The sequence below is a fragment of the Leptopilina heterotoma genome, unplaced genomic scaffold (assembly GCF_015476425.1).
Source record: "Leptopilina heterotoma isolate Lh14 unplaced genomic scaffold, ASM1547642v1 Lhet_68, whole genome shotgun sequence".
Classification (NCBI taxonomy): Eukaryota; Metazoa; Arthropoda; class Insecta; order Hymenoptera; family Figitidae; genus Leptopilina; species Leptopilina heterotoma.
In genome coordinates, this window is record NW_025111157.1 from 6,378,139 (window position 1) to 6,402,175 (window position 24,037).

Sequence of the window (24,037 nt, forward strand, 5' to 3'; positions counted from 1 at the left end):
ATTCATTTTGAAGAATTTTATTTAAATTTTTTAAAATAATTAAAGTCCTATCCAGGAATTCAATTACAATTGCATTAAAAGTAATTCAATTCTTATGCAGATTTTATCAAAGTTTTTGAAAATAATTAAAATCTTTTAAGAAATTTTATTACAATTTTGAAAAATAATTCAATTCTTTCGGAACTTTTTATTAAAATTTAAAGGAAAATAATTGAATTTCGGCGAAGATAATAATAATTAAATTTTTGTCAAAGAATTCTATTGTTTTGAGAAATTCAATTCAAAATAAATTAATAACAATTCAATTTTTATAAAGAAATTTATCAAATTTTTTTTAAAAGTAATCAAAAACTTCTAAAGAATTTTATTGAAATTTTAAAAAATTGGTTCCAGAATCTTTATTAAATAATTGCATCTAGAATCTTTATTAAAAGTTCAATGAATTCTTGTGAAAAATGTTCTTCAAATTTTTAATCCTAATTATATTTAATTGAGCAATTCAATTCTAATTTTATTAAAAATAATTGAATTCTTATAATGAATTTCATCAAAATTTTGGAAAATAATTGAATTCTTATAAGGAATTTCATCAAAATTTTAGAAAATAATTGAATTCCTCCAAAGAATTTTATTATTTAGGAAAATAATAAATAATAATAATAAATTAATTAATTATCTAATAAGTGCAATTCTGTAAATTTTGAATCCAAAATTGTACAAAAGTTGAAAACGATGCTGAAGAATAAAAAAATTTGTAATTTGCATAATAATTTGCATTAACAATCCTATTTTTATTATCCTAATCTTAATATTTAAAAATCCTGCTCCTAATTGTAGTATTTTAATTAAATACAAATAAAAAGCTATCAACTTTTAATTGTCTCAAAAAAGAAATGATTCCTGAATTTAAATCACTTACAATTCTGACCAAATTTTTTCATCACAAGAAAAATTACGAAAAAATCAATCATATTTCTTGGCAGTTACAATAATACTGTAACTGTCAAGAAATTCTCCTTCTCTAAAAATTTAAAGAATAACAAAGAACATGATGAAATGATAAAATAAATTAATATATATTTTTAATATCTTATCGAATGTGAATTGATATTATATCATTATCTCTGATGAATTCTCCAATATTACCTTATTAGACGTTACAATTGCCTCAAGTACTATAATCATTAATTCATGAATGACGCATTACGTAGATTTTCTTTTTAAACTCACCACGTGACATTGTATATATATATACAATATTTATTTGCCTGCGTTGTAGGAATAACTCGCTAGTACAGTCGACACGCTCTGTCAGAGTGTGTCAATGAAAAAACATTTCATTTCCCGCATTGAATAATCTCTCGCAAAATGATTTCAATATCTCTAATACTACTAACATTCATAATCGGTATTATTGTTCTTCTGTCAATCAGTCGTCAATCAAACATATGGAAACGTAACGGAAAAATACCCCACTTAAAACCAGTGCCAATTTTGGGCAATACATTTGCAGCATTTTTCTTAAAACAAAAATCCCTCGCCGAATGGATATGTGAAGTATACAATAGATTCTCATCGGCAAAATATTTCGGACTTGTTGACTTTGGTCTACCAGTGATTGTTCTTCGTGATGCGGAATTAATAAAAGATGTGTGCGTCAAATTATTCGATCATTTTCCCGATCATAATAATATAATTGATGAGAAAGTTGATCCAGTATGGGGTAAAAATGTATTTGCATTGAGGGGTGATCGTTGGAGGGAAATAAGAAATACACTGAGTCCATCATTTACTGGCAGTAAGATGAAATTTATGTACGAATTAGTGGACAAGTGTTCGGAAAATTTTGTCAATTATTATTTAAAGAATTCGGAGGAGGCAAAATTAGTCGAAATGAAAGATTCATTTACGAGATACACGAACGACGTTATAGCAACGGCTGCTTTTGGAATTGGTGTTGATTCAATGAAGGATAAAGATAATGAATTTTACCTACGTGGTAAGGATGCTATGAATTTTATGACTTTCTTTCGTATGATAAAATTCTTTTTCTTTCGATTCTGCCCGAGTGTGATGTTTCTTATTGGTGAACCGTTCTTGTCTCGTGGTACAAATCGCTTTTTCAAATCACTTGTTCGCGATACAGTGGAAACAAGAAAGGCGAAAAATATCATCAGACCTGATATGATACATTTATTAATAGAAGCTAGTAAAAATGAGAATGGTGTTGAAGTGACGATTGACGATATGATTGCCCAAAGTTTTATATTTTTCTTGGCCGGTTTTTCCACTTCGGCAACATTAATGACATTTGTTGCCCATGAATTGGCTGTGAATCAGCATATTCAAGAGAAATTGCGTAAAGAAATTGATAGTTTTACAAAAGGGGATTCGAAAATTTCTTACGATAGTTTATCAAAAATGAAGTACTTGGATATGGTTATTTCTGAAGCTTTGCGAAAATATCCACCAGCAGGAGTTGTGGATCGTTTGTGTGTGGAAAAATACACATTCTCTAGAGCAACACCAGACAGCGAGGACTATACAATTCAACCAAATTCTCTTATATGGTTACCAATATACGCCTTGCAAAATGATCCAAAATATTTTCCAGATCCTGATAAATTTGATCCTGAGAGATTCAATGATGAGAACAAGGACAAAATTAATCCGTACGCGTATATTCCATTTGGACTTGGACCACGGAAGTGCATCGGGAACAGGTTTGCTCTGATGGAAACGAAAATTCTCTTTGTTCGTATTTTACAACATTTCACTTTAGAAACTACTGACAAAACTAAATATCCCGTTGTGTTCGAGAAGGGATTTAATGTTGCCTATGATGGAGATTTTTTCGTCAAAATGATTAAAAGAACAAACTAATTTTAAAGAACAGAAAGGGAGATTTATTATTAAATACATAAATGTAAATGTGTAAAGATATTTTTGTCTAATGGATATTATGTCTAGTGATTTATATGATAAATGAAATTTATATCAAGTGATTTCTATGTCAAACATAGGAATTATGTTAGAGGATTTTTATGTAACATGTAATATATATTAAATTAATTTTAAGTCAATTGATATTTATATCAAATGAATTTTATGTTCAATGTAAATGTAAGAGAGAAACGATCAATCTAATTTAGGGTTGCCACAAGTCAGGGAATTCAGGGAAAAGTCAGGGATTTTTATTAAAAGTACTGGAAAAAATTAAGTTTTTAGAATTTATAAGAACATTCTGAAATTTTGTGTTTTTTGTTTAATAAAATTCTTGGCAAAATTCCAAAAATTTTCCTCATGTAAATTATTTTTAATATCTACTATTTTAATAAAATTTTACAAAAGAATTCTATTATTTAAACAAAATTTTAATAAAAATTCCACAAGAATTCAATTATTTTTTACCAATTTTTTACAAATTTCTTCGCATCAATGCAATAATTTTTAATTTTTTAATGAACTTTCACCAAAGAATTCAAATATAATTCAAAGAATTGAAAAAAATAGTTCTGAGAAATTCAATTATTTCGAAAAATTTAAATAAAATTCTTTTAAAAATTCTATTATTTAAAAGAATTTTGACAATATTCTTTACAAGATTTAGTTAATAAACTTGCAATTTGAATAAAATTTTCCTATACAATTCAATTATTTTTCAAATAATACATTTTTTATGGGAATTCAATTATTTAAAAAAAATTTAAATAAAATTCTTCGCTAGCAATCAATTATTTTCATTAAAAGAAAAATTTTTCTCGAGAATTCAATTATTTAAAAAAATTTTGATAAAATGCTTTATAAATTTAAAAAATTATAATAAAATTGGTAGTAAATTCTTCCCAAGAATTAAATTCTTTTCAAAAATAAACATTTTTACAGGAATTCAATTATTTAAAAAGAATTTTTTTTAATTCTCTGTCAGATTTCAATTATTTTCAATTCTTTAATGAAATTTTTCGGTAGAATTTAATTATTTTCAAAAAATTTTTTAAAAATTCTGAGAAATTCAATTATTTAAAAAAATTTGAATAAAATTCTTCACAAGAACTTAATTATCTTCGTGAATAATAATATTTTTCTCCGGAATTCAATTATTTTTACAAATAAAATTCTTTACAGTAAATTCAATTCTTTAAAAAGATTTTTAATAAAATTCGTTGCATGAATTCAATGACTTTCATAATTAATATAACTTATCGCAGAATTTTAATTATTTTTTATACAATTTTAAATATGATGATAGAAAATTGCATTTATTTAAAATTTTTTTTTAAAATTCGCCGAAGGAATTCAATTATTTTTAAAAATTTTGATAAAATTCTTCATAAAAATTCAATTTGAAGAAATATTCAATTAATAAATAAATTCTTTATTTTTGTATGCAAATAATTGAATTCTCAAAAAATTTTCTAATAAAAATTTATTAAAAAATGAATTTCAGGTTAAATTTTAGTTAATAATTGAATATTAGAAGAATTATTGCGTGGATTTTTTTTAGAAATAATTGAATTTTGAAAAGGTTCAAATTAAAATCTTTAAAAATTTTAATTTATAGCTACAATATTCTTATATGAAGTAATGATTTTATCACTCTGTCATCTTAAATTTATTATAAAACATGATCGAGTCGAAGACTCGGAGTAGTCAATTTTTTCATGTTTTATAATAATATTCTCATAAGTTATTGAATTTGAGAATCTTAACTCCTATAGAAAAATAATAATGATGAAATACTTATTTAAAAAAGAAGTTATTGATGTTCTTCAGGGTCAGGGAAAAAGTGAAAACTTTGTCTGAAAATCAGGGAAAAACAAAATTAAGGTTTTATGGCAACCCTGTAATTAAATAATTGAAAATAAAAGAAACGATTCTATGTACAACTTAAAAGAAAACCAAAGTGATAATTACCTACAATGTTTCAATATTTAAAAATATAAATAAAATATTTTTCTAAAGAAAAAAGTAATATTATCAATATTTCCATTTTAATATTATTTATCAGACAATTAAGTTCAATCGCAACTTGATAAAAAAACATTTTGTTTTCATAATTCTTATTTTAGTAAATAAATATTTTTATATCTAAAAAAATAAATTTTGTTAATATAATTTTTACTAAAGTGTCGTCTACAGATTTTCATTCTATGTCCTATTCCATATAGAATTAAAAAAAATTAATCTTTTGAATTTTCATATTCTAATTTATATTAATTAGTTCGAATTTTTATTCCAAATATGCTAAATGGTTTTATGTGAAAAATTACTACGTCAAATAAGATTTCGAGAAAATTCATTCATACCTTTCTAGTGAATAATATATAGACGTTTTTTTCTAAGATATACGTTTTAAATTTAATTGCTCCTTGTTAATACCATTTTTTAATTAATTAAAAAACAATACATATTTTTAACTTTATTTATCACAATTCCGACTTTAATCGCAAATAGATAAAATAATGTAATAAAAAATTATATAAATTTTTTTATTCACTCTGAGTAATGTCATAAGCGTAGACATAGTATTTAAACTACAGCGAGCACTGAACATTGTCAGTAATAAAACAACTTCGTAGAATCGAACATCAGCACGCGACTCTTTAAATTACGTGATTAAGATATTAATCGAATATTCTAATCTAATATCGTTTAAAAACACATAAAAAAATGCTAACAGTGTGCTTACTAATATTAACACTTATAATCGGTGTACTTATAGCCCTAATTTTACTTTCGCATCGACATAATATAAATTATTGGCGTAAAAAAGGATTAGTTTCCTACGTCAAACCGGTGCCATTCTTTGGGAATTTCTATTCAATGACATTTAAAAAACAGTCAATAACTGATTTTACAAAAGAAATCTATAACTCTTTTCCCGAAGCAAAGTATACCGGAATGTTACAATTCAATTTACCAACACTAGTCCTGAGGGATCCTGAACTAATAAAAGATGTTTGTATAAAAAATTTCGAGCATTTCACAGATCATCGAAATTTTGTTCCCGAAGATGCGGATCCATTGTTTGGAAGAATGGTATTTTTTCTAAAAGGTGAAAAATGGCGGGAAATGCGAAACACTCTAACCCCATCGTTCACGGGAAGTAAAATGAAATTTTTATTCGAATTAATATCAAAATGTTCAAATGATTTTGTTCAATATTTCCTTAAACATCCAAATGAGGCGAGCAGTGTTGAAATGAAGGACACATTTACGCGTTACGCCACTGACATAATTGCCACAACAGCCTTTGGAATTACTGTCAATTCAATGGAGAATCGTGATAATGAATTCTTTCAACGAGGAAAAGAGGCCGTTGATTTTAACAGTGTTACACGACTTATTAAAATAATAGCCCTGACAATGTTCACAAATATCATGAAATTCATAGGCGAACCAATAATGTCACGTTCAACAACAAGATTTTTCCTCAATATTGTTCGCGAAACGATAAAAATAAGAAATGAAAAAAATATCACCCGTCCCGATATGATACATCTTCTAATGAAAGCCAGCAATACTGAGAAAGGTGAAAAAATGTCAATTAACGACATTGCTGCACAAGGACTAATTTTCTTTCTCGCCGGTTTTTCCACATCGGCAACAGTAATGGGTTTTATTGTTCACGAGCTCGCTATTAATACCAAAATACAGGAAAAATTACGCAAAGAAATTGATCATTTCACAGAGGAAGGAGAAATAACCTACGATACTCTATTCAAGATGAAATATCTAGATATGGTACTGTCGGAAACACTGAGAAAATATCCCGCGAATGGAATGATTGATCGTGTTTGTGTAAAATCATTTACTTTGCCAAAAGCTACAAACGATAGTGAAGAATTCTTAGTTGAACCAGATACAATATTATGGCTGCCTATTTACGCATTACACCACGATCCAAAGTATTTTCCCGATCCGGAAAAATTCGACCCCGAAAGATTTAGTGATGAGAATAAAGATAATATTAATCCCTACGCTTATATCCCTTTTGGACTAGGTCCGAGAAAATGTATTGGTGATCGATTCGCACTAATGGAGATAAAAATTTTGATTGTCCATCTATTGCAAAATTTTGTCATCGAAAGGGAAGAACGAACGAAACATCCTATTGTATTTGAGAAAAATTTTCTTGTCATTCCTGATGGTGATGCTTGGGTGAAATTTGAGAAGAGGACGGACAAAATTCATCATAATAGATTAGAGTAATTGTAATGTTTATCACATCAAGGTAACAATGAAGCAAACGAGTTCACTCTTTCATTGTTAGCTAAAAAAACCAAATTTTTATTTCTCTTATCAAAAACAAATGGGACTGTTTAATAATGAATATCTTGATTGGGGTTGTTGATACTGAACAATTATTAAAATTCTCTCTAATTTGTAATTTATGAAAACTGTATTTTTGAAAATTAAAATCAATTAAGTTTGTTGTAAATAATTAAAAGAATGGTGTAAGGAATTATAACCAAGTAAACCATATTAAATTTTTCGTACCAAGTAACAATGAAAATCTTATTACTTTTCAATTCGATAACCACTTACACTTTTCTATGACGTATTACGTCTTATCGTCTGAAGTGACCATGACGCAATCGGGGACTATTTCAAGAGCAATGTATTCCACACACTGTGTCAGTAGAACAACAACGGGCGGAGAGGAAAGATCACAATCTTTCGACATTCACTTTTTACTATAGTATATACGTAGCGTGTAAACTACAGTTTAATACTCCGGATAAGTTTTTAAATAAAGTTCTTTTCATTGATGCATCATAATTTGTCAAATGAGAATAACCGTACTATCTGTCTTATTTATTGTGGCAATTTTTTGTGCTTTCTTTTATATTGAACGATTACAAAAACTTTGGTACCAATATATAGTTCCTTTCAATAATACATCATAATTTGCAAAATGACTACCACCATGCTATTACTTCTAATATTTATAGTCATTATAAGTGTTTTATTTTTTATCAGATTTCAAAATTATTGGACTCGAAAAGGATTAATCCCCCATGTTCAACCTGTACCATTTTTTGGCAATACTTTACCAGTTTTATTTCGAAGAACTCACACTATCTCTGAATATATTTGCGAAACATATAACCTCTTCCCAACAGCGAGATACGTCGGTGGGATGCAATTTCACACGCCAATAATTATCCTAAGAGATCCGGATTTAATAAGAGATATGTGCATTAAATACTTCGATTACCTGCCAGATCACATGGGTTTATTTCCCGAAAATACAGATCCTTTGTTTGGAAAAAATTTATTTGTTCTACGTGGTGATAAATGGAGAGAAATGAGAAATGCCCTAAGCCCATCATTCACCGGAAGTAAAATGAAATTTATATTCAAATTAATATACGAATGTTCGACAAATTTTGTCCAATACTTCTTGGATAATCCGGAAGTGACGAATTCTGTAAATGTTAAAGATTGCTTCTCTCGTTATACAATTGACGTAATTGCTACATCTGCTTTTGGAATTACGGTCAATTCGGTAAAAGACAGAGATAATGAATTTCATCGACACGGTGTGGAGGCTGCGGATTTTAGTGGTATTGGTCGCGGTTTGAAAATTATGCTCGCACGTTATTGTACAACATTTATGAAATTTATAGGTGAACCAATATTGTCTCGATCGACGACACGATTTTTCAAGACAATCATACAACAGACGGTGAAAAAGAGAAAAGAATTGAACATCAATCGACCGGATATGATAAACTTTATAATAGAAGCTTGTCAAAATGAGGATGGTAAAGAATTATCAAATGATGATATTGTTGGTCATGCATTTATGTTTTTGCTTGCTGGTTTTGCCACATCTGCTACTGTTATGGGATTTCTTGCTCATGAACTAGCTGTAAATCCAAAAATACAGGAAAAGCAACGCAACGAGGTGGATCAGTTTACAAAAGAAAATGATGAAATCACATACGACACTCTTTCCAAAATGAAATATTTGGACATGGTAATTTCGGAAACACTGAGAAAGTACCCACCAAACGCAATGATGGATAGGTTATGTGCTAAGAAATTTACCTTACCAAAATCCACTCCAGACAGTGAAGAATACACCATTGAACCAAATTCCTTGATATGGTTACCAATCTACGCATTGCATCATGATCCAAAGTATTTTCCAGATCCAGAAAAATTTTCTCCGGAAAGATTTAGTGATGAGAATAAAGATAATATTAATCCTTACACTTACATTCCGTTTGGAGTTGGTCCACAGAAGTGCATTGGCAACAGGTTCGCATTAATGGAAATAAAAATTCTTTTTGTTCATTTGTTAAAGAATTTTATTCTCGAAAGGGAGGAAAGAACGAGGCATCCAATAAAATTTGAAAAAGGTTTTCTTGTTATAGCCAAAGGTGAATTATGGATAAAGTTTACTCGACGAGAGGATTGAACGATAAAATTCTGATCACTTAAGAAGAGGGTAGAAAATATTGCATACATTTATAGGCTGTGAATATTGCCACATTTCACCGAAAATCAAGAAGTAGAAAAAGTCAAGATAGTCACTACCCACACTTCCTTCGCATCTGCTTTGACCTTCGTTATTAAAAACATTCCCCTGGACGAGTTCACGCGACTTGAGTACAGTTTCATACAAATGCAATATACATTCGTACCTAAAATTCACGAGAGAGTGCGTGTAAAAGTATATTCAGTGCCATAGCGTTTCTTGAAAACATAGTCAGTGCTATATTGCTATAGCTTGATTTTTTCTCCGCGTACCTTTGCACTTTCTTCAAATAATAATAAATCAAGTTATCAGTAAAATTTGTCTTGTGTTCTCTTCACTATCTTATCAATCGTGATGAAAGTGCTGCAATTTTTTTTTCCAGATAATTGTCTACTTTACCTAAATGTTCATTTATCATATTCATAAACAAATAATACAACAGTAAAAAAAACTTTGACAGTATAAAAATAACCGTAAGAGGAAAAAGTTTGTTTTCAATTTTCGGAAAAAGTGCAACAATATCAAAAATGTTTTTACTATTCCTGATTTTTGTAATCGCTATAATTGGATATTGTTATTTACTTCTGAATCGTCATCAAAATTATTGGAAACGAAAAGGATTGATATCTCACTTAAAACCATCGCCATTGTTCGGGAATATTTTTCCAATTTTCATCAAACGAAGTGTATCAATGCCTGAATTCTCCTGTCAAGTGTATAATAATTTTCTAATAGCAAAATATATCGGTATTATGCAATTCCACACACCGGTAATTATCCTCCGTGATCCAAATTTAATAAGGGATGTTTGTATAAAAGATTTCGACAATTTTCCCGATCATGAAAGTCTAATTCCCCCAAATGCGGATCCTCTATTGGGGAAAAATTTATTTTTCCTCCAAGGTGATCGCTGGAAGGAAATGCGACACACTCTATCGCCATCATTCACGGGAAGTAAAATGAAATTTATGTTTGATTTAGTGTCAAAGTGTTCACAAAATTTTGTTAAATATTTTCTAGAGAATTCGGACGAGACAAATGTTATTGAAATGAAAGACACTTTTACTCGTTATACAAATGACGTCATCGCTACATCAGCTTTTGGAATAACCGTCAACTCTTTACAGGATCGAAATAATGAATTCTATCTCAAGGGAAAAGATGCTACCAATTTTAACAATTTTGTCCGAATTTTCAAAATGATGTTAATTCGATATTTTTCCACAATAACCAAATTAATCGGTGAGACTTTAGTGTCAAGAACGACTATAAATTTTTTCAGAACAATTATTCGCGAGACAGTGAAAGTAAGGAAGGAGAAAAAAATTATTCGACCGGATATGATTCATCTTCTAATGGAAGCCAGCAATAATGAGGAAGGTGTCAAAATCTCAGTTGACGATATCGTTGCACAAGCATTCATTTTTTACTTAGCAGGTTTTGCCACATCAGCTACTGTTATGGGATTTGTTGCTCATGAACTAGCCGTAAATCCTGAAATACAGGATAAACTCCGCGAGGAAGTGGATCATTTCACAAAAGAAGAAAATGGTGAAATTTCATATGACACACTTTCAAAGATGAAATATTTGGATATGGTCATTTCGGAAACTTTGAGAAAATATCCACCAAATGCAATGATGGATAGATTGTGCGTCAAAAAATACACTCTACCAAAAGCTACACCAGACAGCAAGGAATACACCATTGAACCAAACTCCATGATATGGTTACCAATATACGCCTTGCACCATGATGAAAAATACTTTCCAGATCCAGAAAAATTTGATCCTGAGAGATTCAATGATGAGAACAAGGACAAAATTAATCCGTACGCGTATATTCCGTTTGGAGTTGGCCCGAGGAAGTGCATCGGTAACAGATTTGCTTTAATGGAAATAAAAATTCTGTTTGTTCATCTGCTGCAAAATTTTATTCTCCAAAGAGATGAGAGAACGAAGCATCCAATAAATTTTGAAAATGGGTTTGTCGTCGGTGCTGATGGTGAATTTTGGATAAAGCTAAAGAAAAGAGTAATTAATACTTCTGAATAGATTTTTACTTTTGTACTGGACTTTGTTACTTAAATAAAAAAATTTTGCAAGCTACAAAATATTCTATTTAAATTGTGTTTTGTTTCCCTCTGTGCAAAAAACCATGTTCGTTTCCAAAAACTTTCTAAAAATGTTTTTAGAACATTTCATGTCCACCAACAGGGTTGACACAAAAATTTAATTTTTTCCCTGACTTTTCCCTGGTTTCCAGAAAAATTTTTGACTTTGGAGTCAATTAGATGGTATTTGCTTCAAATACTAAAATAATTGGTTCAAATGCCTTTTAATTGACCCCAATAAATATTTGATTCAATTAAATATTTAATTGATAATAGTCAATTAATCGGTTGTTTGAATCAAATAATTTTTTTTTGAGTGTAATTTCCCTGAATTCCCTGACTTCTCTGACCTTTGGCAACCCTGACCAAATAATGTTTCAAAACATTTTAAGAACACAGTTGTAAAAATGTTTTAAGAACATTTTTGTAAAGAACATGATTTTTGCTCAGATGGTCATTGATATTACCCTTCTTTAAATACATTATCTTTTCACTACCCTATTAACAAAAAATATTCCTTTAAATAATTTGAAAATTATTCAAAATGTTCGGATTTTTATAAATATTTAATTTTCATATTTACTGTATCAACTATTATTATTTTATTTTACATTTCTTTAGAAATATTCATAAATAATTACTATATTGCTCTTTGGTGATAGTTTTATTTTTGTCTTGCAAATAAAAAAATATATTGATCGCTTGATTATACTTTGGAAGATGACTTCATTTTATCGTATGACGTAATACACTTCCAGACTATTTTAACTTTCGCAAACTCCTCTCGTGTTTCAGTAGTAAAGAAACACTTCAAAAACGAGCATCAACATTTCACACTCCTTTAAATTTCTTTATTTATAAAATGACTTAAAAATTGTTTGAACTCCCTTAAAATGTTTACCAAAGAAAATATTTGAATAATAAGTATAAAATAGATAAAAATAATTATAAAAATCACAATTCTAAAAATACACCACAATAACAAAACTAATAGTTTAAAAAAAGTATTTTAAAAATATTCCACCAGTGTTAAAAAAAGTTTGTTTTGAAAATTAAAAAAAATGATTGCTATCTACCTATTGTTATTCATTGTTGCTACAATCAGCCTTCTAGTATTTACTCATCGTTATCGAAATTATTGGACAAGGAAAGGAGTAGTTCCTCACGCAAAACCGGTTCCACTATTCGGAAATACTTTGGAAGTGATGTTTAAACGAACTCTTTCAGCACCCGAATTTATCAATCAAATATATAATCTATTCCCAACTTCTAAATACACCGGTATAATGCAATTTCATACACCACTAATTGTCCTCCGAGATCCTGAATTAATAAAAGAAATTTGCATCAAAGACTTTGATAATTTTCCCGATCATAATAATTTTTTCTCCGAAGATGCAGATCCATTGTTTGGAAAGAATTTATTCGTTCTTCGCGGTGCAAGATGGAAAGAAATGAGAAATACATTATCGCCAACATTCACAGCAAGTAAAATGAAATTCATGTTTACATTAATATCAAAATCAAGTGAAAACTTTGTGAATTATTTTTTGAATAAAGAAGAGGAAATTTTGACTATCGAAATGAAGGATGCATTTACGAGATATACAAATGATGTCATAGCAACAGCAGCTTTTGGAATCAGTGTAAATTCTTTACAAGATCGTGACAATGAATTTTATATGAAAGGAAAGGATGCAACAAATTTTAGTAGTTTTCTCCGAGGATTAAAATTTGTTGCTCTACGTTATTGTGGACCAATTATGAAGTTACTTGGTGAAAAAGTAATGTCACGTTCGGCGACAAATTTCTTCACTCAAATTATTCAAGAAACGGTGAAAATAAGAAAGGAGAAAAATATAGTTCGTCCTGATATGATTCATTTATTAATAGAGGCTAGCCGCAATGAAAATGGTGTTGAAGTGACAATTGACGATATTATTGCTCATTCAATTATATTTTTTCTTGCAGGATTCTCTACATCGGCAATAGTAATGGGATTTGCGGCGCATGAATTGGCTATGAATCAGGACGTGCAGGATAAACTCCGCGAGGAAGTGGATCATTTCACAAAAGAAGAAAATGGTGAAATTTCATATGACACACTTTCAAAGATGAAATATTTAGATAGTGTAATTTCGGAAACACTTCGAAAATATCCACCAAACGCAATGATGGATAGATTGTGCGTCAAAAAATACACTCTACCAAAAGCTACACCAGACAGCAAGGAATACACCATTGAACCAAACTCCATGATATGGTTACCAATATACGCCTTGCACCATGATGAAAAATACTTTCCAGATCCAGAAAAATTTGATCCTGAGAGATTCAATGATGAGAACAAGGACAAAATTAATCCGTACGCGTATATTCCGTTTGGAGTTGGCCCGAGGAAGTGCATCGGTAACAGATTTGCCTTAATGGAAATAAAAGTTCTATTTGTTCATTTACTACAAAATTTTATTCTCCAAAGAGATGAAAGAATGAAGCATCCTGTAAAATTTGAGAAAGGTTTCGTTGTCGGTGCTGAAGGTGAATTATGGATTAAGTTAAAGAAAAGAAATTCAGAACTGTGAAGCACCGATTTTTCAGTATTTACAATATTGACTTTGTAAAAAAAACATTTTCATTCACAAAATTTGTTTAATCGATCTATTCTATCCAAACACTGTTTAAAACATCATAACCTATTTCTACCTTTTCTACTTTTTCCATTTTTTATAAACGTATTTATCACGTATTTATTAATTATTGATATAATTGTATAAGATTGTTTGAATCATATCTGATCTCGAAACAGAAACTCTTTTACAGATTACTACTGATAATAAATCTTTTTAATAAATTGCAATAAGCTTAAAACCTTTTGTCTCTTTTCACTCCTCAATAATTGAGAATAATAAAACGAAAGCTGATTATTCAATTATGTTTCTCTTTAGGAGAAATGCTTCTACTTGTGCTGTTAATATACTAAGAAATAAAGTTTCTGAAATTGAGTTATTGAAATGTTTTCAGAGTCTGATCTCAAATTACCAAAAAGGATTCAAGAAAAACTTTTTAAAAATCAAGATGCCATTTTAGAAAATATTTCTATTTTTCCAAAACAAAAATAATTTTGATCTATTAACTATTTTTTCCTAGTTTTCCAATCTTTAACCTATTATTGAAATGAAACTTTGGTAGAATTTTTCCAGTTTGTCTGAATTCTAAAAATATCCTTATTTAAAGTCTCTTTTATCAAGGGAAGGAGGATCAATGTCTGCAAATTTTTTTTTTTATAATTGCAGTTCGTGTAAAATTCTGATAAGTTGCAAATTGTAAACAAAGAAAAAATACCTCAATGCTATTAATATTGGTTTTTTTAAAATTATATAAAAAAACAAGTTCGAATCGCAAAGTTGTCTCACGCACATGTCTTTCCCATCCTTGAAATTTATTTATACTTCTTTGATGAGTTCTTAGTTAACATAATTATTATTAAATAAGACTTTGTAAGTAATATTTTTAATGAAAATTATAGTTAATGAATACATTTTTTCTAAAATATAGCAGAAAGCTTACACGACAAGCTTCGGGCATTTTCAGGGTTGCCATAGATCATGGAAGTCAGGGAATTCAGGAAAAAGTCAGGGATTTTTATTAAAAGTACTGGAAAAAATTAAGTTTTTTGAATTTATAAGAAAATCCTGAATTTTGGTGTCTCTTTTGTTTGCCTCATAAACTATGAATTTGCCAAGAATTCAAATACAAACCCTTCAAATTTTTTCTATTTCTGATAATAATTTCTTTTTAAATAACTTAATTCTTGAACAACTATCATAAAATTATTACTTATAAATTATTTAATGAAAAATTTTACTTAGAAATTTCAAAAGAGTTGCGTTTACAATCTTCATAAATAGATGAACTTCAAAGGTTTCAATTTGAAATTTTGTAAAACTTGTACACAAAGCTAGCTGAAAATTTGTAGTAAGAATACGTGCTATCAGGGTGCAATTTTCACTACTGTCTGGGGAGTAAAAATTTACAACTAAAAATCCTAAATAAAATAGTCAAATTTCACTAAAAATTAGTAGAAATTTTTACTAATTTCAATTAGTTGACTTTTCCCAATTTTAAGTTCAGAGAGAATTAAGTTTCAGTATAGCAAAGTTGCATCATATACGTATATGTATTCGCTGACCTTGGCATTTGATCGTTAAAGTTGTAGCAGTTCTACTTTACCACTTTACTATACAGTAGTCACACAACGCAACATGGCGTTCACATTTTTATTGCTCTTGACATTCATACTCGATGCCGTTGCCATTCTGTTATTCCTTCATCGTCAACTTGGTTTGGAAAAAAATTAACAGCGTACATCGAACTAGGTGATTCTATTTAGGAATATTTTTACATTTCTTGATTAACGTTGAAAGAAAATACGAAATACCCTAAACTCCATCGTTTACGATTTATGTTCCAATTAATTTCAAAATGTGCGGAGAGTTTTGTACAATATTTTTTGGATAATCCAAAAGAGACTGATTCTGTGGAAATGAAAGATGCATTTACAAGATTTACGAGTGATGTGATTGCTACAACTGCTTTTGGGATTACTGTAAATTCAATAAAGGAAAGAGGGAATGAATTTTATTTGAGATAAAAAGAAGCTACTGAATTTATGACACCTTTTTGTTTCGAATTTTCTCAAAATTTACGAATTTCATTGGTATGTCACTTTTATCACTTTCGACAAATCGATATTTTAGGAGATTATTCAGTAAAACTGTTGAGGCAAGACGGAATTCATCTTTTAATGGAGACCTAGTAAAAATGACAAGTGTTCAAGTCTCTATTGACGGTATCACAGCTTTTGTCTTCATGTTCGCTGGATTTGCACCAACAGCATCAGCTTTAATGGGATTCATAGCACACGAATTGGTCGTAAATTTTCAAATTCAAGAAGAAGTGGATCAATTTCTAAAAAAAGATGAAAAAATTTCCTACGACAGTCTTTCAAAAATAAAGTATTTTGATATAGAGATTTGTGAAACATTATGTGTTCCAATTAATACATTCTACCCAAATCTACACCTGACAGCAAGTAATAACCAACAGAAGAAACAAAGCATGCAATTGTTTTTGAAAAAGGTTTCAATACTATAATGTAAAGTTTTTAATAAAGTTTCAAAAACGCCATAATAGAAAAAAACTCTTTCAGTATCGCACTAATAAAATTCACGTAGGTATACTTTTCTCAAAACTAATTTCTCTTCATCAATTGAAAGTGTAGAAAAGTTTTGTAATCGATGAGAAATATTGTTAATACTCGGACAATATGACGATGGAAGAATCGAGAAAAGTAGAACGTTTTCTAAAATGAGAAGCTTCCCTTTTCAGAGAAAAAAAAAGTTCATAATACTGAGTTGGAGAAACGTTGAAAAGTTTCTAACGGCGGGGGGAGGTTTGAAATTTCTCTCAAGCTCTTTTTCTACTTAAGCACCATGACGGCCGCTCTCTGAACTCTCTAAAGTTTATAAATAAAGAAGTTCGAAACGGTTAGACAAAAAGGTGCCCAAGAGTCATGAACATGAATTTCACAGCGCCCTCGTTTGTATAAAACTTGATGTGCAAAAACATTCATCGATCTCCACTTGTACGCGGCCATATTTCTTTTTCAATCTTAATTATATTAATTTAGTCCAGCGACTTTATCATCAGGACAAAATTATTCGCACGTAAAATATTACAATGTCAAAACTCTCATCATGTACCTACTTTGTCAGAATAATAATTTTTCCATAGAAAAAGTCTATCATCACTGTTTTAAATTCTTAATTTTCAATATTCAAATTTTGTTTTTCTATTTTAACAATATTTATATAGACATATTAAATAAAATAAAAATAAATATAAATAAATATTTATTTTATTTTATTTATTTAAGAATAATAATAAATATATAAATAAATATAAATAAATACAAATGAATATAAATAAAAATAAATAGAAAATAATTATTTGCAATCATAAATAATATTCGTAGAAAGAAAAATTAAACACAAACGACTCAATCTGTTTTTAAATACAGAAATTGACGAAAAAGAGTCAAGAGAAAAGAAAAAACAACAAAAGATCAGTGAACAACTTAAAAGAGATGAAAGTAGACCTCCCATTCCGCAAACTTCACTTCTTCCTTTAATCTCTTTTTTCCTTAACACAAGACGAACATAAAGGAAAAGAAAGAAGAAAATTCCTAATTATAATAAAACTCGAGAAAAAAGACAGGAAACAAACTTTATAAATCAGAATTAATTTATAAGAAATTTGCGAAGAGAATCGAAAGAAAAAATAGTCGAATTATGCCTGTAAATAGTGACTAAATGTAGAAAAATTTCTTTACGACATTCAGACAATAATTAATTAGAATACAATTTTTGTTAAAGAAATACAAAAAATTGTTTAAAAAGTTAAGTATATCAATTTATCAATTCTAAGTATCTATTTCAGTTTATCTACACTATTATATATATCAACTAATTATATATATTAAAACTAAATCAGTCTAATTGTATTATTAACCACAACAATTCATTTAATTACAGTTTTCGAAATAGTATTAAAATGATATCAAATTGGATCAAATTATCAAATGATACCAAAAATTTTGATTAAATTATAATTTTATCCACACTTATGGTATCAATGTTATAATTTGATACTTTCAAGTTAACAGTCTAATCACCCAAATTGATTAGATTACATTGATTAAATTAGTTTAATTAAATTGATATCCACTTCTACACAAACTCTACACGAGAATATAAATAATTTTTTATTTCAATATATAATATTTAATATAATAGCAATTCTAATTAGGTATAATATTTTATTATAATATAATTTTCGACGTATTTTTATATTTGTCTACACTGAGCAAACAATATATTTTATTCAAACATAATTATTTTTGAATCTTTCCGGAATTATTCACGAAACGAAATAATTTTCACGAAGCGAATAATTATCTTCGTTATACAGTCAACCAAAAATAATTTTTTAATTGAATTTAATAATTTTGATGGAATAAAAGTTACGTTGAATTAAATTATAAAACACGTTTAATTTAAACATATTTTTTTTATTGGTTACTTATTTTTGGATTAAAAAAGTTTTTTTCTTAGTTTAGAGTTTATTTGTGCAGAAGGGATATTTTGTTATTATTAATTAAGTAAGTTAATTATATTAATCAAATAAAAATAATTAATTAAATTAATTTAATAGAATTAGATTTCTAGCTGCAGTAGTAAAAGAATTTTAGTCAGACATATAAACGATTGAAGCCATTGAAGCTACGGAAATTTAAATATCAGTACTAAGAAGCAGTTTTAGTCAGACAGCACGTTTTAAAGTAACAGTTATTAAGTAAGTAACAGCAGAAGGTTAAAGTCAGACAGAGGTAATATCAGTTTAGAGTCAGACAAAGAGTTCTACAAATTTCACTATTTTCAGCGCAGAATTAATAATAATAGAATGTTTTAGAAAAACAGAAATTTTCCATTTTAATAAATTTTAATTTAATATTTCAGTAATCAATTTTAATTTAATTAATTTGAATAATTGATTTTAATAATTGATTTTAATAATTGATTTTAATAATTAATTTTAATAATTAATTTTAATAATAAATTTTAATAATTAATTTTAATAATTAATTTTAATAATAAATTTTCAATAATTAATTTTAATAATTAGATTTACCCTAAAAATTATTTTTGATTCAAGTAAATATTTATTTGCTAATAGACAAGTAATTGATTATTTACATCTAAATAAATTGTATTTTCTGTGTAATAATTATTTTTAAATAATTAATTGTAATAGTTTAAAATGTAATAATATTATTCAGTCAAATTTGACTACTGAATTAGTTATTTTTTTACTAATAATTAATTTATCCTACTAATTAGATTAAGGATAAAACATGGACGGTTTTATTGTCAATTACTCTCTAAATTTAAATTAATAAAATTTTTTTTTGTAATTAATGTAGTGACTGACTTGTTGCTTTTGAATTAATAAATTTTACTAATAAATTAGTAGAAATTACTATTTATTAGTAAAATTTACTAATTCAAAAACAAAAATTCGGCCACTAGTCTCTAAATATTAATTTGTAAAAATGTTTACTATTTTGAATTATAGTGACTGACTTTTTGATTTTGAATTAGTAAATTTTACTATATGAATAGTAATTTCTACTAACTTATTAGTTATTAGTAAAAATCACTAATTCGAAAACAAAAAGTCAGTCACTAATTTAAATTAGTAAATATTTTTACTAATTCAAATTTAAAGAGTAATTTAAATTAGTAAATATTTTTACTTCAGCTTCAATCTCCAAATCTAAATTAGTTAAAAATAACTAAATATTAGTAAAATGTTGTCTGGCATTTTGCTTCAGCAATTAGTAAAAAATAACTAATTATATTATAAGTAGAAAGCAACCAATTATTAGTAAATAAATAACTACAAAAATAGTTTTATATTTTACTAATTTAGTTACTTTGACATAACGTAAAATTGATTACTGAATTTTTAAATTATTATAGAATCAATGACACACTTTTTACTATCAAATAATATATTTTTAACTAATTCAAATTGCGAAAAGTAGAGAGTTCCAAACTATTTGAAATTAATCATTAAAAAATTTGAAACATCTATATTTATTTTTGCGCAGTATAAATTGAGACATAACTACAAAATTCGACAGATAACAAGTTTGAGAAAGTAAAGTATAGTTCGAGTTAATAACAGTTGGCGAAATTCGGCACGTGATATCGATACCGTCTATATAAGGACCAGGCGAGAGATCGGCAAAATCCTAAAATTCCAGTGTCCCTGGAGGATCCACCATACCTTAATCAAAGACCTTGGGATGCTGGATAGGAAAGGGATGAGGAATATATAGAAGAGAAGAGAAGGGGGGGTCAGTGAAACTGAGAAACGTGAAATGCGGATATGCGGAGGACCGCTCACTAGGGACAAGGGAAAAGGTATGAGAAACAAGAGGAGGCGTCCTGCGTACACGCACGACATGGCACAGACTTGAGTCCTCTCTCTCTCTCTCTCTCCCTTACAGTTGGTTAAATGAGACTAACTCCTAGGACACAAACTCAGGAACAGGGCGCGGTCTCAACCAAAATCGATTTTGGAAAGACGAAGAGGGAACGCGACAAAGAGGAAGATGCGATACAGATTATAGAGGATCCTGCTCCAGCGGGCTTCCCTGATCTCACATCAGAGAGGGACGCGTGACCCTCCTTTTGCCGACAACGACAACGACTACGACGAAGATCCCTCTTTAAAAAAAACCAAGTGCAAGGGAGGATGGGTCAAAGTAAAAAAGAGCAACCAACACACACGACGATGGAAGCACTTTTCTTTCCACCCGTTTCCACCACATATATAAATGACTCGCAAACTTAGTCAATTATCGATCTATTTACTCAAAACTCGGGGTTAATTTTACTCGGGAAAAACAACTCTTTCCGTTCACGTTTATACATTGAATAAACATTTTTTTATAAAATAGAAAATGATGATCATGTAATATTTATATAAAAAAATAATTCATTAATAAATACCGGAAGTTTAACTAATTTTATCATAAAGCAATTTAATAAACTTATTGCAATTTAAGTTTATTCATGTAAGTTATTATATTCATTCAAGTTATTATATTTAACCAACTTGACCTAATTAAAATTTGTAATTATTAATATTTCGTTTCAAACAATTTTATTAATTAAATGTTACTGTGAATAATTACATTTTAATTATATTGAAAAGAAAATATTAAAGTTGTCAATAAAATAAGTCCACTTCATTGTTTACTATAGCTGGGGTAATATTACTAACAGGTTTTATTAAATTTATTTACAAATTTTTTCAAAAGTAAAATTATTCGAAAACATCAATAGTTTTATTTAAAATAAAAATTTAATCATTAGTTTATTATTATAAGAATATTGTTACCGTAATTTCTTCAAAATTATTTGTATCATTTCAATTCAATTAACATTTTCTAGAATTTTTAACTAAAATTCTACATTAAATCAATAAAATCAATTATTATTCAATTAAACTTTTTCAAAAAAATTAATTCTACAGAATTGTTAGTTAAAAGTACGAAAAACAATAATTTAATTCTATGAGAAATCAATTATTTAAATACAAAAATAAATAATATTGAATGTTTTTTAAAATTTAATTTTTACGAAGAATTGTATTAACAACTTTTGAAAATATTTAATTTCTTTTAAGGAATTTAATTAAAATTTTAATACACTGAAACCCCACTTATTTGAACATGGGCTCACGCAATTCGACACGAAGTTTCGCGTTTATTTGTATTTTGGTCGACATAACCTATATTGGTGACGTAATTCGATAAATTGACATGATTGGTTGGTTTTGTTTGAACTCAACCAATGGGAAAAAATAAGTGGGGTTAGGGCGGATTCTAACTAAAAATAACTGAAGCAAAAACGGGTTCAAATAAACGCGACTTTAAATAAGTGGGGTTTCAGTGTAATTGAAAACTTTTTGAAGAATTTTATTAAATTTTTTAAAAATAATTGAATTCCTGCGACCAGAATTTAAGTAATAATTTTTGAAAACAATTGAATTCAAAAGAAGAATTTTATTAAAATATTTGAAAATTAAATTCTTGTGATGAATATTGTTATTTATAAAAATAGTTGAATTTTGTAAAAAAAATTTTTTTAAATTCCTTAGAATAATTGATTTTATGGGAAGAATTTATGCGATTTTGTACAATTAAAATTGTATTAAAAATATTTGAAATTCTTCGATGAAAATAATTGAATTCGTAAATGAAATTTTATTATTTATGAAAATAATTGAATCTTTTCGTAGAATTGTATCAACAAGTTTTTTCTATAATTAAATCTGTTGATAAATTTTATGAAAATAGTAAATATTTAAAAACATTGAATTGCAAAAAACTTTTGAAAATAATTGAATTTTTGACGAAAAATTTTGCTATTTATAAAAATAATTGAATTCGTGCAAAGTATTTTATTAAATTTTGTTTAAATAATTGAAATTTTGGCAAGAATTTAATTAAAATTTTTGACAATAAATGAATTCTTGAGAAGAATTTTGATATTTATCAAAATAATTGAATTTTGGAAAAGAATTTCATTAAAAATCCTTAAAATAATTGATTTTATGGGGAGAATTTTGTTGGTTATCAAGATAATTGAATTCTTTTGCAGAATTACTTAAAAATTATTGAAAATAATTGATTTCCTGCGACGAAAAAAATAAGGGAAATTTTCAAAATAGGGTACACGTTTAGGGGCCAAAATTAAAAAAAGGGGACTTTTAGGGAAATAGGTGACAGACTGTGAAGCCTGTGTAAGCATAACCATAAAATTACTTTTTAAGTACCTTTTTAAGCTAATTAAGTACCTTTTTCAGAGCTTGTCACAAATGATAATTCAAATTGTATTATAAATTATAATTACCTATATCTTTAATTTAATCAAAACATAAATTATCTGAATTGAATTTCAATTAAAGAAAAAAGGCGTGAAAAATTATTTTAAACAAAGGGAAAAAGAGAAGACTAAAAACACACCCTGCGCAAGTTATTGAATCATTTTCCAACTTCCACCTCTCTATATGTGTGAAACAACTTTAAACAATTTCACTATTAACTAAATTTCACCAGTTAACAAAAGATCAAAAGCATCACAAATGAAACCTTCAGTTTTCATGATATTGCGGGAATTCCTCTTTGATTCATTGCCTGTAATCCTATCAGAGGAGATTTCACCAAAAGCATATAGAGACCCTATTCTCCAATCTCTCTAGGGTAATTTCAAATTCCGTCTTTCTTGAAAAAAAAAACTCGACCCTCTTTTGAGATTTCGCGAATTGCGATTGCATGAAGCACCTTTTTATCAATGTGTGAATATTATTTCACGCAGGTATATATATTTTCCCCGGAAAAAAAAATTTCTTTTTTAAAAACCACTGAACCTCAATAATACAAGAAATGAAAAACAACTACCAATAATTTCTTCATTACATTGGCAAAAAAAGATATACATATATTGTAATTTGGGAAATTTTGCAATTTTAACTTTTCCATGAAACAAAGTTTCAAAGGGAAAGAGAGAGTGTGAGTGAGTTATTATATTTTATGAAATTTTGGTAGTCTTGGAGAAACCCCTTATGAGAAACGTGTCTTGCATAGAACATTATATAGTATACACAACGTTTCCTGATATAATTAGATTGATGTGCTTGTACATACCGGAGGCTCCATATCCTCCATATTTGGTAATCTCGTCTTACACGCACAACAGTAAACAGTACTGACTTTAATTAAGCACGAATTAACTTCAACC

At 27.9% G+C, this 24,037-nt stretch overlaps 5 protein-coding genes across 5 annotated transcripts; all 5 read left to right on the forward strand.

The window, feature by feature from the left end:
• The first annotated feature begins 1,259 nt into the window (after positions 1-1,259).
• On the forward strand, positions 1,260-3,275 carry LOC122510211 (cytochrome P450 9e2-like). The gene has a single exon (XM_043624682.1). The coding sequence runs from the start codon at positions 1,369-1,371 to the stop codon at positions 2,881-2,883; it is 1,515 nt and encodes a 504-aa protein (XP_043480617.1). The 5' UTR covers positions 1,260-1,368; the 3' UTR covers positions 2,884-3,275.
• A 1,470-nt stretch (positions 3,276-4,745) lies between these two features.
• On the forward strand, positions 4,746-7,217 carry LOC122510206 (cytochrome P450 9e2-like). Its single transcript, XM_043624676.1, has one exon. The coding sequence runs from the start codon at positions 5,671-5,673 to the stop codon at positions 7,210-7,212; it is 1,542 nt and encodes a 513-aa protein (XP_043480611.1). The 5' UTR covers positions 4,746-5,670; the 3' UTR covers positions 7,213-7,217.
• Positions 7,218-7,918: 701 nt separating this feature from the next.
• On the forward strand, positions 7,919-9,435 carry LOC122510212 (cytochrome P450 9e2-like). The gene has a single exon (XM_043624683.1). The coding sequence runs from the start codon at positions 7,919-7,921 to the stop codon at positions 9,428-9,430; it is 1,512 nt and encodes a 503-aa protein (XP_043480618.1). The 3' UTR covers positions 9,431-9,435.
• Positions 9,436-10,011: 576 nt separating this feature from the next.
• LOC122510208 (cytochrome P450 9e2-like) lies at positions 10,012-11,603 on the forward strand. Its single transcript, XM_043624678.1, has one exon. The coding sequence runs from the start codon at positions 10,018-10,020 to the stop codon at positions 11,542-11,544; it is 1,527 nt and encodes a 508-aa protein (XP_043480613.1). The 5' UTR covers positions 10,012-10,017; the 3' UTR covers positions 11,545-11,603.
• Positions 11,604-12,262: 659 nt separating this feature from the next.
• Positions 12,263-14,503, forward strand: LOC122510209 (cytochrome P450 9e2-like). Its single transcript, XM_043624680.1, has one exon. The coding sequence runs from the start codon at positions 12,665-12,667 to the stop codon at positions 14,183-14,185; it is 1,521 nt and encodes a 506-aa protein (XP_043480615.1). The 5' UTR covers positions 12,263-12,664; the 3' UTR covers positions 14,186-14,503.
• Positions 14,504-24,037: the final 9,534 nt, after the last annotated feature.

What these genes read in the sequence shown, in the direction of transcription:
- LOC122510211 (XM_043624682.1), top strand. Translation starts at nt 1,369, where the DNA reads ATGATTTCAATATCTCTAATACTACTAACATTCATAATCGGTATTATT.
- LOC122510206 (XM_043624676.1), top strand. Translation starts at nt 5,671, where the DNA reads ATGCTAACAGTGTGCTTACTAATATTAACACTTATAATCGGTGTACTT.
- LOC122510212 (XM_043624683.1), top strand. Translation starts at nt 7,919, where the DNA reads ATGACTACCACCATGCTATTACTTCTAATATTTATAGTCATTATAAGT.
- LOC122510208 (XM_043624678.1), top strand. Translation starts at nt 10,018, where the DNA reads ATGTTTTTACTATTCCTGATTTTTGTAATCGCTATAATTGGATATTGT.
- LOC122510209 (XM_043624680.1), top strand. Translation starts at nt 12,665, where the DNA reads ATGATTGCTATCTACCTATTGTTATTCATTGTTGCTACAATCAGCCTT.